The 15,592-nt window shown below is 45.5% G+C and overlaps 1 protein-coding gene across 1 annotated transcript in view; it reads left to right on the top strand.

Annotated features, from left to right (window-relative positions):
- Window positions 1-15,592, top strand: part of ABCA13 (ATP binding cassette subfamily A member 13) — a 184,248-nt gene that overhangs the window by 154,729 nt on the left and 13,927 nt on the right. Inside the window, exons 40-42 of the mRNA XM_074341068.1 lie at window positions 4,561-4,695; window positions 6,729-6,832; window positions 14,373-14,465. Coding sequence (XP_074197169.1) covers window positions 4,561-4,695; window positions 6,729-6,832; window positions 14,373-14,465 — 332 coding nt within the window. The remainder of the gene's footprint in view (window positions 1-4,560; window positions 4,696-6,728; window positions 6,833-14,372; window positions 14,466-15,592) is intronic.

Raw genomic sequence — 15,592 nt, 5'->3', positions numbered from 1 at the left:
CTGGGGCGCTCTCTACTTTGCAAGTTGGGATTCTGAACGAGGGGCAGACATAAGAGGCTCAGTGATGCCTTTTCAGTGAGATTCTGCAGGGGATGGAGCGTCCCAGGTTTTAGAGGAGACAAAGCCGACAGCCATCGCCTTCACCACTCCACGGAAACGCATTCTCTGTGCTGCTGTGGGATGCGCCCGGCCCCCTGTCTCATTTATGCTCCGCAGCTCTGAGTGAGACGAGGGCAGACTCTCCCCACATCCCCAGAGGGGTCCTGCTCCCTCCACCACCTTCCATCTTAATGAAAAGACAGCCGTGGGCTCCCGGGAGCCCCGCTCACTGCAGTGAAGCAGCTATTGAAATCCAGCTGATCGGGGCTCAGCCTTTAACAGGTGTTTATCTTTGTCAGCTCCCTCGGTTAGTTTCTGATTAAAGAGGTGGATGCTTGGCAGGCACCGTGAGCTGGCCCCTTTCTCATCCCGGGACAATGCACCCTTTGAAACAGTTCTTGTTAATACAGTGAGGCTTGGCGCTCCCTGCCAGCCACTGCGATGGCCGCTGATACACAGCTGTCTTACAGGCTCGCTTTTCCACATCCTTCACTGAGAAAAGTAATTTTAATGGTTGCCAATTAGGAACTGGCTTCATTTCTTTCTTGAAACTGCAACTGATTTGACAGACAGGATTGCTCAGAGGCCTCTAACATTTCAGCACGTGTTTCCAGAGACGTTGACTCCCTCCTGGCAAACCCTCTCCTGTAAATCTTAGAAATATTGAAATATGGAATATTTGAAATAGGTGTATCATCCTAATGTGCTTAGCATTGGTGATCAGAGGATTATTACAAAATTCCAGAAGACGACAGTTCTAGCCAGCGTTTCAGTTGTCATTCTGGGCCAGGCACCATTCTGAGTTTCACAGCAAACACCTGAGGGAGATCAGATGCTTATTACCTGCCTGACGAATGGGGAGCTGAGGCCCAGGTGGGACAGGGGACCTCCCAGGTCACAGGCCTGAGATGTGCTGGGTCTTGTTTGGAAATTGCACAAAGCTCTCCAGGTCCATGTTCTGAGTGATGCTTGGTATGTTCAGGCCACAGCTGATCAGATGGCTCAGTCTTATTTTCCATGTCCCTTTGGTGGCCAAAGAAAGGGGATGGCGGGGGGTTATGGCGGGGCTCGTCTGCCGGGAGCTCCTCTGCCCCTTCCTCAGGGCTGGCGTCAGGCCCCAGCTGTGCACCTCACCTCCAGCCCTCAGGATGCGTAGACACAGCTGGGATTTCCTGGCGTGCCTGCTGCTCACACTGGCTCTCTTCTCCAGGCGGCTGTCTGCTTTCATTGTGCCAGGGCAGCCACCAGCGTCCCCTCTGATTCTAGCGGAGGCCCCGTGAGCTGGCCGCACCTCCTCCCACCCTGAGAGGCCCCGCCTGGGACTGGGCCGTCTGCGCTCCAGGTCCCAGCTGGCCTTTGCTCATTTCTGTGTGTGGTCCTGTGGCTCCTTCCCCCACCCTTTGCTTACATAAGAGAAAGACACCTCTCTTCATTCAGCTTGAATGGAAGCTTGCCCAGTTGGTGTAAGGATTTCAGTTTTCCCCCATCGTCCACACTATGTACTGTTGTGCAGTGTCCATATTTGAGCCTGAATTCATTAACCTGGTAAAAAAAAGTGTATTATGTTATAACCAAATGACTTAGCACACAGGGCGGCATGTCCTGCAGCACTGGAGACGCATGTAAGAGTTTCCGACTGTCCTACCAGAGTCACCACCCTGCGATGCCCGTGGGTGGGGCCTGGGACGTCTGCATTTGGTTTCCTCTGGTCTGGGCAGGGGGAGCCCTCAGCGCCTGCCGGGAACCTGGCTGCGTCCTGCCCCTTCTGTCTCCTGTGCAGACAGGACTTTTATCCTCAACGTTTTGTCCTGTCACTTTTGTTAGAAGGAGCTAGAAGCTTTGAGAAAGGAGGAATGGGTGTCAGGAGGAAACAGAGGGAGGGTCATAAGAGGGACGTTTCTGTCTTAAATTTTGGGCTCCTTTTTCCTACCTAACACCTGATTTTGAACTTCAATCTCATAGAAAATTTCCACGTGTCCATCACATGTGCTAGTGGAAACATTGTGGCTTTAGAATCAAACAGATGGATATATGAGTCTCTGCACCACTTATTTTGGTTCAAACAAAATTTACGAAGGTCTGTTCTGTGTAGAGATGATTAAGCCCTGGGCACAGAAAGATGAGTGGTCCCAGACTCTGGCCTTAAGTGTAAGTGTAGTACAATTTCTAGAACTTTATGGGAGAAAAATACCTAAAAGCAGAGAGAGGTTCCATTAAAATATCTAAAAGCAGAGAGAAGTCTCCATTTTGGGGCCTGGACAGTATTTTTCCAACCATAATTGGTTTGCCATTATTTTGACAAGAGTCCTGAGTGCAGGAAAGACCAACAAAATACTTGTTATTTGACCATTTTTGGTTACTTTCTGAAAACATGACATTCAGACAGCCTTAGATAAAACCAATAGATTTGTTCCTGTGTATTCTGAGCTCTTTCCTGTAGGTAACCAGTCCAAGATTGGCGGGCTGCACCATTTAACCTGTTGTGAAATTGGGAAAACATGGTATATGCTCCCTGGTTTCACAAGTAAAGCTATAATAACCTGGCGGGTTTATTCACAAGTTCTCTTCTTATCCTGAAGGCCTTCCGGCAGCACCTGGCACTTCAGTGGTCATTTTAGGTCATTTTTCTGTGTATCGGCTTTCATTTACTTATTACCAGTCTTTGAATAAGGTGGATGGCAGTGAAATAAACATTTCTTTCCAATACACACACATTCTATTTTCAGTCATTTGTTTGTAATTTTTATGGACAGATGTCGTTTTGCCAGTGTATCACTTTTGCTGGCCCCACCGCTACTTGCACTGGCCCTTCCAGGAAGCGTAAGCCTCCTGAGAGTCTGTTGTTTCTTCCAGAAAGCCTCCCTGGCCCCCTCCCCTCATTGCCCAGGGGCCTGTGCACCCGTGGACGGCTCTCACACTTCCGGAAGGCCCTTTCTGAGGAAAACAATGGCCACAGCCTGTCATCTCTCTAATTGTCGCGATGCCAGTGCTGTGTCTCCATCTGTCATGCGGCACTGCCATTAATACTTTTGTTTCTTTACTTGTTTTGAAGCGAATGTTTGTTTGAACAATTTTCTAATTTATTTCAGTACAGTTTTGTTCAGTGCATGTTAATTGAAACAACTGGATAGAATGGAGCCATGAGGACAATGGTTCATATAAAGCCGTCTGGGAGCGGGCAGTGTGGTGTTTCCAGTGAGGACACACTGCTGACCACAGGGTGGGTTCCCCAGCAGGCGGCAGGGCCCAGCTCTGGCTTCACGGCTTGGGGGCTTGGCCTGCGCGCTTCCTGGACGTACGTGACTTGACAACAGATCCATCCTTCAGCTTCTTCGCTCTGTCTGTTACCCTGAGGACGCAACTAAAGCGACAGAGAGGTTTATGTTGAGAGTTTTCATTGGAAACTTAAATATGATCCTAATATTTTTAGAAGTTCTTTCTATTTCATCATTGTCACTGTTATTGTTGTTATTTCAACTTTTATTCATTTATAATATTTATATGCACTAGTTTAATGCTATGTTTTATTTAGTTATTTAGGACATGCAGTTATTAGCCCATTTTCTTGGAGTTTGTCCTTCTAAGCTTGAAGTAAGATACGACCCTGAATGGTTTGATCACAAGACAGTATCTAAAAAACAATTCTCTGTTAGTCTCTCTATGGTCACAAGAGTCAGAGAAAATGGTTTTTAGAATTTTAAGTCACGCTGAGCTGGAAACAAAGTTGTTGCATGACGAGGCCCCAGACGATCATCCCCGTCCAGAGACAGAGGCAGGCGCTGGCGAACGGCAGCAGGACGCGAATGGCAGTGCCGAGTGCGAGGGCTGCACAGACACCAGGCCCCGTGTGCGGCTCAGCTGCTTCTGCTGAGGAGAGAGAAGGAAATGAGCGAGGGCTCCCGTGGGAAACGATGACAGGTGTTGGAGGGAAAGAAGCTGTGGACACGCGACGTGCTTGGGCGTCAGCTGTCCTGGGGCTGAGGGGCTGTGTGCTGACGTGCAGTCACCGTCCTACGTCCCCAGCAGCTATAAATAAGAGACAGCCGGTCTTCTCACCCCACCCCGGGTGCCGTAGGAACCAAACTCTGAGTGGACCGACTCGGGCGCCTCTCGGGGGGAAGGGAGGCTTTCTCTCCTGTAGAACACTGAACCCCCACAGTTCTCTGCTCCCCTGAAGCGCCCTCGCTCTGGTTTTATGCCCAGGCTGCACTGCGGCCGGCCTGCCCTGCTCACCTCAGTGTGGACACACATCTGTCTGTCCCCTACCCAGGCTCCAGACGGCAGAGTCCTGGCTGTCACTCTGATGGCTCACTGGCACAGAAAGCCCAGCTTGGAGCGGTGGGCCTTCCGTTCATGCTCAGTTACCCCATGTCCTGAAGGGATTGTGTGTGGGGGGCACGCAGGGCTCCGGGGATGCCCTCGGCCAGTGGGTTGTGCTCACAGATAGCTCCTCTCTTCCAGGTTGCTGGGGACCTGGTAAGGCGCCTCCACCTAGAAGCCCACGTGGACAAGCCGGTGGCCACCTACAGCGGGGGGACCAAGCGGAAGCTGTCTGCAGCCCTGGCCCTGCTGGGGGGGCCTGACCTCCTTTTGCTGGTGAGCAGCGAGCTGTGGGGGACGCTCTGCCTTCAAACAAGATGCGCTAACCCATCAGTGTTCCTCCAGGGAGGAAATTCAGTCTGTAGCGTTGGCTCTCTGAAACAATATTTTCTTTTGCCCTAAGGCTACATTTCCCAAACACAACCTAAAATGTCAGTGGGATTTTACAGAAAGAAAAGGTTTAGTTTTCGATAGTCAACTTTTATTTATCAAATGGAAGAGTCAATAAAAATTTAACGTTACAAACAGTATTTTAAAAAATATCAGAATTCACGTGTAATCTGAAAACCAACCTACGCATGGTCTCCGCATGTCGCTTTGAGCCTTTTCTACCTGCAGGTAGACGATTGTCACAGCTGTAGTGACACTGTCGGCCGTGAGTCCTGAGGGTGGGTGTCAGGCTGCAGGATGGGTGTACGGGCTCGGGAGGGCCCTCAGTGGAGACAGGTGTCTGTGGTCCCCGCGGGGACTGCAGTGAATCCAGTTTGGCAACATGAAGTGTAATTGTAGGTGGTGACTGTCAAGAAATAGAGCCAATTGTCTTGCATTTCAAAAGTAGCTAAAAGTCATCATTCAAACAATAACCTAAAGTCACTGTTTGAGCTCCACAGACTGGCTTACGATCACTAGAGTGCATCCCAGGGCTTCGTGCCTGTGGAGAGGCCTGGGGGGGGGGGGTACTGAAAAGAGTGGGAGCAAGTAAGTTCTTTTGTTCTCTGCTTCGTTCACCAAGTGGCAACGGCACTGCAATGGGGGAGTTAAAAGGGGCCCAGGAGGCTTACAATGGAAGGTGGCCCCTTCGTTTAGGGCTTGTCTTCTGGAATCTGACCTGATTCTCCCTTTCACCTGCTTTAAGGGTGCTTTTCCCAAGATCCAAAATCAAGGGCTTTTGTACAATTCCACATTCTGAAATCTGAGAATAAACACAACACTTGCAGAATTCTGCAGCTTGCAAACTCCGTTTTCCTTGTGAGAGGAGGCGCTTGCGCTGACGAGGTCACAGACATGGCTGTCAGTCACCTTCACGGCATCTCCCTGCACCAGCCCCGCCGGCACAGCTGCCTGGAGCGGGTGGGCTTCCACTGGAGCACGCCACCCCGTGCCTGCCAGCCCCTCGCTGCCCTTCACACACCTGCCCTCGGCTCCCTTGGTTGCCCAGGACTTGGACCTGGCAATCAGGGTAGTGACAGCGGGGTCCAGCCTCGCACATGTGTGCATGGCTCCTCCTCGTCTGAAAATGCTCCTGAACATTGGGTCCGTCCACCGGGGTCCTTGAAGCCGTCCATGAAACACTGCACGTTCATGTGGTCACAGTGAGCGTTAGTGACTGTGGTGATGTGTGTCCAGAGCACGTGGTCTGAGACACGCCCAGAGGGCCTTGGGAGTTCTCCCCAGAGAGGACAAGTGACTGTCACAGGGACACCTACGTGGGGCCAGGAAAATGCACCACCTCTGACGACAGTGCACGTCACACTCCTGGGGACGCACCTGTGACCACGCACACCCACCACTTAACTCGCAGAAAAGACCAGGTGTCTGTTCCCTGCTTAGTGCCATTTTTCGTTCGCTTCCCTTCTACTTCTCTCTTTGGGGAAGTTGGTGACTCTGAGCTCTTAAGAAGAATGTGTTTAGAGCTCCCTGACTTCAAAAAGCACAGAAATGCATCATGCAGTCCAAAAGCATTTCTCTCAAAAATGGTTCATGTAAGAAGTGTGTTGGTGTTTATTGAAGGGGAAAGCTTCAGGTTCCAAGAAATTTCACTCTATTTGATGTGATATAAATGAAGCCTTTTTCTGCCATCATCCTGAAATTTTATAGAGGTTGAGGATGTGTTTTGAAAACATCAGGGTGGCGCGAAGGAACCGGGTCACCCAGGGGAGCCCAGCTGGGGTGGAGGTGCCCTGGCCTCATTGAGCCCAGGGTGTGGCAGCGACCGGAGCAGGGGCGTCCTCTGGGCCAGGCGCTGTCACGGCAGGTGTCTGCCTCATACGTGTTCTGATGTCCCTCACTGTGTGTTTTCTCTCCTCCAGGATGAGCCCAGCTCAGGGATGGACCCCTGCTCCAAGCGGTTCCTGTGGGAAGCTATAAGGAAGGAGGTTCAGGAAGGCTGTGCCGTGGTGCTGACATCCCACAGGTGAGCCACGGCCCCTCGTGGCCCTGCCCAGGGCAAGGCTGGGGAGCACGGACTGCGCGCCGGGCTACCACGTGGTCCTTCATCCCTATGGCAACACGGCACGGTGATGAAATCGTTCCTCTCCATGATGTAGTTCGGAAACTGACACAGAGAGAGGTGAAGCCACGTAACCAGAGCCACACGGCCAGCACGTGGCAGAGCTGAACCCAGTGTCTGCCACGGACACGCCTTTGCTTATCGGAGAGCTAATTGGAGGAAGCCCTGCTCGGGTCTTCCTGCAGCCATGTTTCAGTTCCTTTCTGTCTAAGGCCTCTTATCCCCGCAGGAGAGTGAGCTGACAAGGAATCTTAACAGGTTTCTGAGTTTGGTCTCATATTTTCCTCCTCACAGAATTAGTCTTGTAATTAGACTTCAAAACATTCTTGGCCACACAACAGTACAAATCTTAGCTTTCATAAGACCTGTTCATGGAGAGGCAGCTATGTGATTGGGCAATAAAAATTCTGAGATACAGTGGAGGTCAGAGTTCAAAGTTTACACGAGTTTTCTCCCTGCGTGTAAGTGAAATACTCTGTCAGTTAAGTGTCACAAACTGTTACGGATCCGAGACATTACCTTATTCATAAGCCATCAGATTTGGCGTGCCAGGTGCATGGCTGGTGCTGACAGAAGACACGAGACTCCTGGGTCAGAGATGGAAGACTTAGTACTCATGGCGAGAACAGTGGACAGTGTCGGCAAGGTGGCATTGGTGCCCCGGGCCAGTTTCCACAGGCGTGACCGGAGCAGGCACAGACGATGCTGCCTGCACAGGCGAGGACGGCAAACCTGGGGACCCCATGCTTTATCGCACCTGAGTAACAAGCCGGCTCTGTTTGTGGAGAGGGGTCACCTCCTCCTTCACTACACACACAACTCAGAAGTGGCCGAGGGAAAGCGCAGTCAGGGCTTTCCAGTCTGGGAGTTCCTAGCTAGTCGTGTCAGCACAAGGAGCCTCCAGGGACTGTGTCCCCGGGGCAGTGAATCACTCAGCCTGTGCTCCGCGAACCCCACACCTTCTGGCTACATGGTAAATAAGAAGGCGGCCCATCGTTTCTGAGGGGAGATCCCTGAGGGGCTCTCAGCAGACTGAGCTGATGGCTACAAGAGGGTCAGTTTAGGTAAAAATAGTCCTGGATGCTGTAAACCCACAGGCGCGGCCCTGTCTCACTTAAATCTTAGTGCCAGCTCTTCTAATATGTGCTGGTGGCTCCTCTGCAGGTCCCTGCAGAGTCGGCCTGCAGAGCGGGTAGGGGTGGGGTGGTGGTGCCGTCTACACACGTGGTGTCCTGCCAGCCTAGACTTTTCCTCGCAATCTCCTCTCTGCTCTTTTCTAACTCACACTCATTTACTGACCAATAGCCTAAGGCTCACCATTCCTGCGTTTTCACTGCCAGGTTAAATACGGCCATTTAAAAAAACATTAATAGTTTTGTAATATAATTTACGTAGATGTATATAATTTACCCACTTTACGTGTACAACTGTGTGGGTTGTTTTTTTTAGTAAAATCATAGACCTGTGCAGCTGTCACTGTGATCCAGGTTAGGACATTTGCGTCACCCCAGAGTTTTTCTCGTGCCTCTTTCCAGTTAATCTCCATCCAAAAACCCCAAACTCCCTGTCTTTAAACTTTTCGTTTTCTGGATTTCACACACATGGAGTTATGTAGTAGGTAGTCCTTTGCATCTGGCTTCTTTCATTTCTGAGGTTGTTTGAGACTCACTGCTGTTGCAGTGAGCTGTTTTCATTGGGGACAGTATCTGCTGTGTAGCCAGAGCACGTTTTATCTGTCCATTTGCCAGCTGATGGACCTTTGGGTTGTCTCCACTGTTGGCTGTTGTTATAATGTCCTGTGAATGGCCATATACATGTCTTCATAGGTATTTATGTTTTTATTTTCTTGGGTAGATTCTTAGGGATCAGTTTGCTGGTTTATGTTTAAGTTTGTGTTTAAGACTTTAATATACTGCAGAGATTTTTTCCTAAGTGGCTTTATCATGTTATGTTCCCAGGAACGTGACGAAGTTTGTAGTTTCTCCATACCCTTGTCAACACTGTCTTTTTGATTATAGCCATCCTAGTGAAGTGTGGTTTTAATTCACGTTTTCCTAATGACTGTTGTCTTGTCTGTCTTCCACCTGCATTGTTTCTGATAAGAAGTCAGCCATTACTAACGCTGATGCTCCTTTACACAATTAGCTGTCTTTGTTTTGCTGCTCTCATGACTTCTCTGGCTTTCACGAGTTTACCTTTGATGTGTCTAGATGTAGATCCCTTTTATTGATCCTGCCTGGGGTTCATTGTGCTATTTGAATACGTAGATTAATATTTTTCAATAAATGTGGGGACATTTTGGCCATAATTTATTCAAATACTTCACTGCATGTGAGACTCACTGTTTTTTTCCCTCTCTTTTTTAGAAATGCTAGTCCTACCCTAAATCAACTGAATTTCTAGTTCTTTTGATCTCTCCTTTCGATAATTTCAGTATATGTTTGTTGGAACTTGATGGTATCCCACAGATCTGTGAGTTTCTGTCCATTTCTTTTCAAATCTTGTTTATCTCTTTTCTCAGATTTGATAATCTTTATTGATCTGTCTTCAAGTTCACTGATTCTTCTGCCATCTCAAATCTGTTGGCTCAGTAGTGTAATTTTCATTTCATTTATACTATTGAACTAAAAGATTTCCATTTGTTTCTTTTCTAAGAAATAATTTTCATCTCCTTCAGAATCTCCATTTATGGATCATTATTTTCCTTAATTCTTTAAACAGGATTTCTCTTAGTTCTTTGAATATATTTATAGTATCTTCATTGAAGATATTTTCCCCCTAACTCTTAACATCTAGAGACACTTAGAAACTGTTTATATTGACTGCTTTCCCTCTGAATATGCACCACACTTTCTTGTTTTTTTCCATGTCTTAAAACTTTTTGTTGAAACCTAGACATTTTAGATAATAAATTGTAGCATGTCTGGGTTCTGATTTTTCCCTTTCTCCACAGGTGGTTGTTATTGCCAGTCTGTTTATTTGTTTATTCATTTGTGCCTGTTTGCCAGAATTTCTTTGTCTGGAATAAATCTATGAACACTCTCTCCCCCTGAGTGAGTAACTGCTGCTGTTCTGCTCAGTTTGTTTTCCAAATTGTGTTTTTGTTGTTTAAAGTCTGGGTTCTCAGGAGTCACCCCGGCTTTTGCACAGGCTGCTCACCTGCCCGAGCCTGGACAGAGGTGGCGCTTGACCACCTCAAGCCAAGGAGGACTCTGTGTGGACCGGGAAGACAGCCCAAGTTCAGGCCACTTTTGAGTTGGCCCAGCTTTGCTTTCTCCTGGGTCTGCGTGTGGCTGGCCTCGCGTTGACACAGAGTGTGCAGCTGGCTCGGGCCTCTCTGGCCTCCACGGCATGAAACGCGGCCACAGCCACACATTGTCGTCCAGTAGAGTCCAGCGCAGGCCAGGTGCTGCAGCTGTAGCCCCTTTTTGGCTCCAAGAGAGTCCCCTATACCTATAGTGTTGCTGGGTCTGGGCATTGCCCAGTGGTCCAAGTTGAGTGCCTCCCCTTTAGTGGTGGCAGAGTAGCTGCCAATCCGCATGGCCTGCCCGGGCCTGCCAGCAGCTGCATGCTGGCCGAGCTACAGTCGCCAGCCCTCTCACCCTAAGCTCAGCAGCTTGTCAACTCTCAGCGTTTCTCAGGCTGTTGTAGGCCTCGGGTCCTCACCCAGAATTCTGAAATAGCGGTTTTTGTTTTCTTTGTCCAGTTTTATAGTTGTCTTGAGAAAGGGATTTGCCAATTTCTTCCCAAAACTATTAATATTTTTCTGTAGCCAGAGTGCGGCCCTTGATTTTCTATTACTTTGTTTTTATTTTGTTTCTTTTCAGAAAACAAAATTTTACATAGAAACAAATTAAATTTGACTAATCCTTTATTTTATCATAATGCACAGACGTTCTTGCTAAAAATGATCCTATTACTGTGCCATTTCTGGACACTCGACTCTCCTGTGTGCGTTATGCTAGCACGTAAGTCCTTGTGCTCAGGGGTAGTTTGTAAGACTGGATAAACCGGCGTCACATTAAAATCTCCTTGTAATTCTCATGTTACCTATAATCACTGCAGACAGTTCTCAGAAAGCGCACATATAACTGCAATTTCTCTTATGTCCTCCTGTTCATTTGGTTTCACATTAACGATGTGTCTTCATTTCCATAAATCTGTCCATATTCAGACAGTACAAAGATCTGAATGGCTCACTATTCATGAAGAGAAGGGCAGTCTGATTGATTCCATGATTCTAAAACGGCAGCTATATTCTCATTTTTATAATAAATGTATAATACATCTGTACCACTTTTTTTTTTAGCACTGGTCCTGCAAAAGGTGTGTTTTTCTCTGTTTTTCTGCGGACAAGTAGGAAGGGAAGAGAATTTGGCAGCTAAAAAACTAAATTGGGCTGAGAGATGGTCTGTAAAAAAACCTAAATAAAACAGCCGCCTTTGGCCGAGAAGTGTCCGAATTTCACAGCCTCCTCTTACCTTTGAATTCACCTCTCCTCGCTCTCCTTGGGGTAGGAAAGTGAGGGCAAGGATCCTGTACCCCTCTTTACTTACTAAGAGGAATTAGAAGTAGGCCAGCCAGGAAGGACCAGGACTGCTGCTTCCTCGCCCACCCCACACAGAGCCATGGACGCCAACGTTAATCCTTACGTGTCTGTGTTACCTGACCGTACTCCGTTCCCATCTGCGTGACACCTGAGGAAATGTGGGTCACTGTTTGAGTGAACGGTCAGAGGTTACTTCCATCGTGGCAAAGCTCCTGGCTTTGTATATTCTTGATGCTAAAGATCATCAGAATCTCTCAGTCTGCCCTTTAGACTCCGAATTTGTGGCGCCCCTCGTGTTTGGAACATGTATGTGTGATAACAATACAATTAGGATTACCCAGTCATTACTTGGAGGCCTTAATCAATATCCGTTGTTATTTGGATCTGCACTCACCTGAACTGTTTATGGCTGTAATACAGAAGTGACTTCATATTCTACCACTTTAATTAGAAGACCTACTATGTGCTCACAAAAATGTTGTAAGATTGTTTTAAATTGAAATTAATTAAAGAAACAATTAGGAAGATAACGTTTGCACAGAAAAATTATAAAACATAGTTGGAGTGTTTGTAGTGTGTATTTTGTAGACCTCATGTTGAGCCACTACAACAAAGACCCCAAATTATAGTAGATCAGAGCAGACATATTTTTCTCTCCCGTGATAACAATTCATATTGGTGGGCTGTGCTGGACCCCAAGGTCATCCAAGGACACAGGCTCTTTACACCATGTCGCCATCCCAGCTCATGGAATGTGGAGAGAACCAAATCCAGGGCTAGGGGCTTGCCTCGTCAACATGACCCAGAGATTCTACTTTCTGTTGACCTTATTTCTTGCACGTTCTTGTCTGGCTGCAAGGAGGGCTGACAAACGTAATCTTGACCTGGACATACGTAGACCCTATGAGCAGACTGCTTTATGGCTGTTCCCGATAATAAAAATTATGTCTTTCCTCTGGAGAATGTGGGTGATTCAACACAGTAAAAGAAGGAAAGAAATTCCACCGTTAATTTCACTTTTCAGATACTGATAGTCATACATTTTTTTGTTTTCTCTTCCCAGTTTATTTTTTGCATACATGTACGATTTTCCTCACATGCAGTGTCCTTATACCATTGCTGTGTCATTACCTTTTTCTCATGCAGTTAACTGACTTTAGGCACACCTCATTTTAATGGCTGACTGAACGTGGATGTACTGTTATTTATATGAGTACATAGTATCCACTGTGGAACATTACCTGTTTCTAGATTTTTACTGTTATAAATAAGTTGTTATATGAATTCATATTTACTGTGTCGCCAAAGGTGTGTTTCTAGAAAAGGAATTATTGCTAAATTGATTTTCAGAAAGTCATGCTAATTTTTACTCCCACCAGCAGTGTGTGAGACGGCCTGTTTAGAATTATTGAAAAACATGCCTCTAACTGTGTAGGTAGTTTTCTGATCTTAGAATTGATTGTTTTTACTCACTGGAGATGGAAACAAATGGTTTCCTCTGCACCATTTAAAAGGAGACATGACAAATACCTTTTTGGCTACAAAGTATTTTTAGGATCACTTAATTTAATGGTTAAGTTTATAATTTGTTGGTATGTTTATTACCCACGAACAGTTCCTTGAGTAGTGTCTATACGTTATTTGCCCCTTTTCCTCTATTGGATTATTATTGTTTTATTTTTACACTGCTATATATGAGTTCTTTGTAATAACTGTATCAACCCTTACCCATTGTGTCTGTTGCATTTTTTCAATGTTAGTTTGCTGTGTTTTTACACACTTATTAGAAGTTTGTAGTTTAGCTTTGTCAAGTATACCAAACATTCCCTTCATAGTTTCTTCCACTGCTGTTATGCTCAAGAGTTTCCACATACTCAGATCACTTACGTTTTTAGGATATTAGTGTCTTCTGCGCTGTCTTGTCTTGTTCCAGTGACCTGCCTTGTAATTCCTTAGCATATTGACTCATTTTAATCATTTGAGCCGTATAAGTAATATTAATATTTTCTGGAGTAAGTCTTCTCTCATTACTCTTCTTGTTCAGCATTTTTCTGCCTCTCACTAAATAACTTTAAATGTATACTTTATAGTTATTTTAAAATTTTTCTCTTTGGGAGTGGTAAGATGTTGATTGACATTATACTATATCCTTATAATTTATATTGTATTTTTATATAATTATTATAATGCAATTAAAATTATAAATCTTTATTATATATTTTATAAAGAAATAATATTGTTATATTAAAAACTAAATTATAATTCAAATTCCAGTGCTATTTATTGTATTTTATATTATACTGTATTAAAATATAACTGGTTTTTGTATTTTATATATATTGTAAATATGTAATTCATTTACCTGTCACATTTTATCTTTATGCTTCTATATTATATTTTATACTTAATCTTGCATATACTGTTATTTTATTTAACAATAATTTTTATATTATAATAATTTTCATATTATAATAATTTGCCATTTAAAAAATATCTATTCTTTTCCTTTTTTTGATACATCTTTCTATTGATTCAAGATTTCATTTAAACGCATTAGCAAATCTTGTTTCTTTTCATAAAATTTTCACATTTTTTGTAAAGGTCATTCTTACGTATTTTGCATTTTTGTACTACTGTTCTTCAGAGGTTCTTCCCGATATATTTTGTAACTGCTGTTCACATGTGTGGTAGTAATGTTTTTGTTAATTGTGCAGTTGACTACCTAAATAGAATGTTACCATTTAAAAGTGCTTTTTGGGTTTCATGAGGTTTCTACATAGATAATTAGCTCCTTTGTAGTAGTGGTATTTTACTCTTTTGTTAATTTTGGTGTTTGGTTCAGGCCTTGCATCCTCGGCCATGGCCTGTTCACGTGTCTCTGTCTTTCTCTCCCAGCATGGAGGAGTGTGAGGCTCTTTGCACGAGACTTGCCATAATGGTCCACGGAAGCTTCCACTGCCTTGGTTCCCCCCAACACGTTAAAAACAGGTATGTTGCATTTCACTTTGCATTTAAGTGTCTACTGTAAACCAGTAGTGTGAGGCTGTGTCACCATGGAGGAGCTTTCGAGACAGATGGCTGAGTTACCGCATGGTGTAGGAAAGGAAATGGTGGCTGAGAAGGTCAGGGGCAGCAGCAATACCAGAGCTGGTGAGCCCGGCCTGCAGCTCCCACACAGCCCAGCATCTGCCCCCACCTTTACTGCCTTTTCCCAGGAGGACAGGTGCTCCTGTTGTGGGGACACTGGGAGGGCTGCGGAGTCAGGATGGAGCCGGGACCGAATGTGTCCTGTTGATACAAAATACCTTCTGAAATGGTTGTACTGGTGTGTCCCTCGTCCAGAGCGAGATTGGGTGCTGTGGCCCCCGCATCCAATCTGTACCTTTAAGGGGTCTCCCCTGATTGGAGAAGCTAAAGGAGGTTGTTGTGGCTGCTTTTCATTTCCACGAATGAAAAACGAGACTTCACCTGTGCTCATCACTGCTTAGATTTCTTCCTGCTTCATTGTCTCTTCATGTCTTTTTTCCATTTACTTTTTGGAATCATATGATTTTGTTGTCATTTCTATGAGCATTTTTATATCCCAGTACAACTTTTTAAAAATTCATTGTTACCTAAAATATCTTCAAAGTTTCTAAATGAATTTGAGCTCTAATTTCCTTTTAGTTTGTTGTTTAATGTTTTTTTATATAGATTAATTTAAGTTGATAAATCTCTTTTTGTTTTCCTTTGTTTAATATTTTTAAAGTTAGAATTCACAAGCAAAGATTTGTTAAATAGTCCTGGGTATTAGGTTGAAATATTTTTATTTTATGGAGAAAATGACTGTTGAGTGCTGGGTGGAGGCACCATGTTGGGGAGTGAACATGAGTTCTGCAGGGGCTCAGAGCCAGTGCGCTGGGACCGTGTGTCTTACCGTCACTTGTCAGGTGAACCCACTGAATATGGTTCTCAGTACGCACTCCGTTCACATTTAATGAGGGTCATCAAAAGGAGAAGAAGATTTCACACCCCTTGCCCTTAGGAATGCTTACATAAAGCTTTACGGCCCGTGCCCGGTCGTTGGGTGATTGATGTCTGAGTTTAGCTACTTGGCTTTCGCGAGGCTGCAGGCG

The sequence above is a fragment of the Rhinolophus sinicus genome, linkage group LG09, assembly GCF_036562045.2.
Source record: "Rhinolophus sinicus isolate RSC01 linkage group LG09, ASM3656204v1, whole genome shotgun sequence".
Lineage (NCBI taxonomy): Eukaryota > Metazoa > Chordata > Mammalia > Chiroptera > Rhinolophidae > Rhinolophus > Rhinolophus sinicus.
The sequence above is the reverse complement of the archived record's forward strand: the minus strand, read 5'-3'. Positions and strand labels throughout refer to the sequence as shown.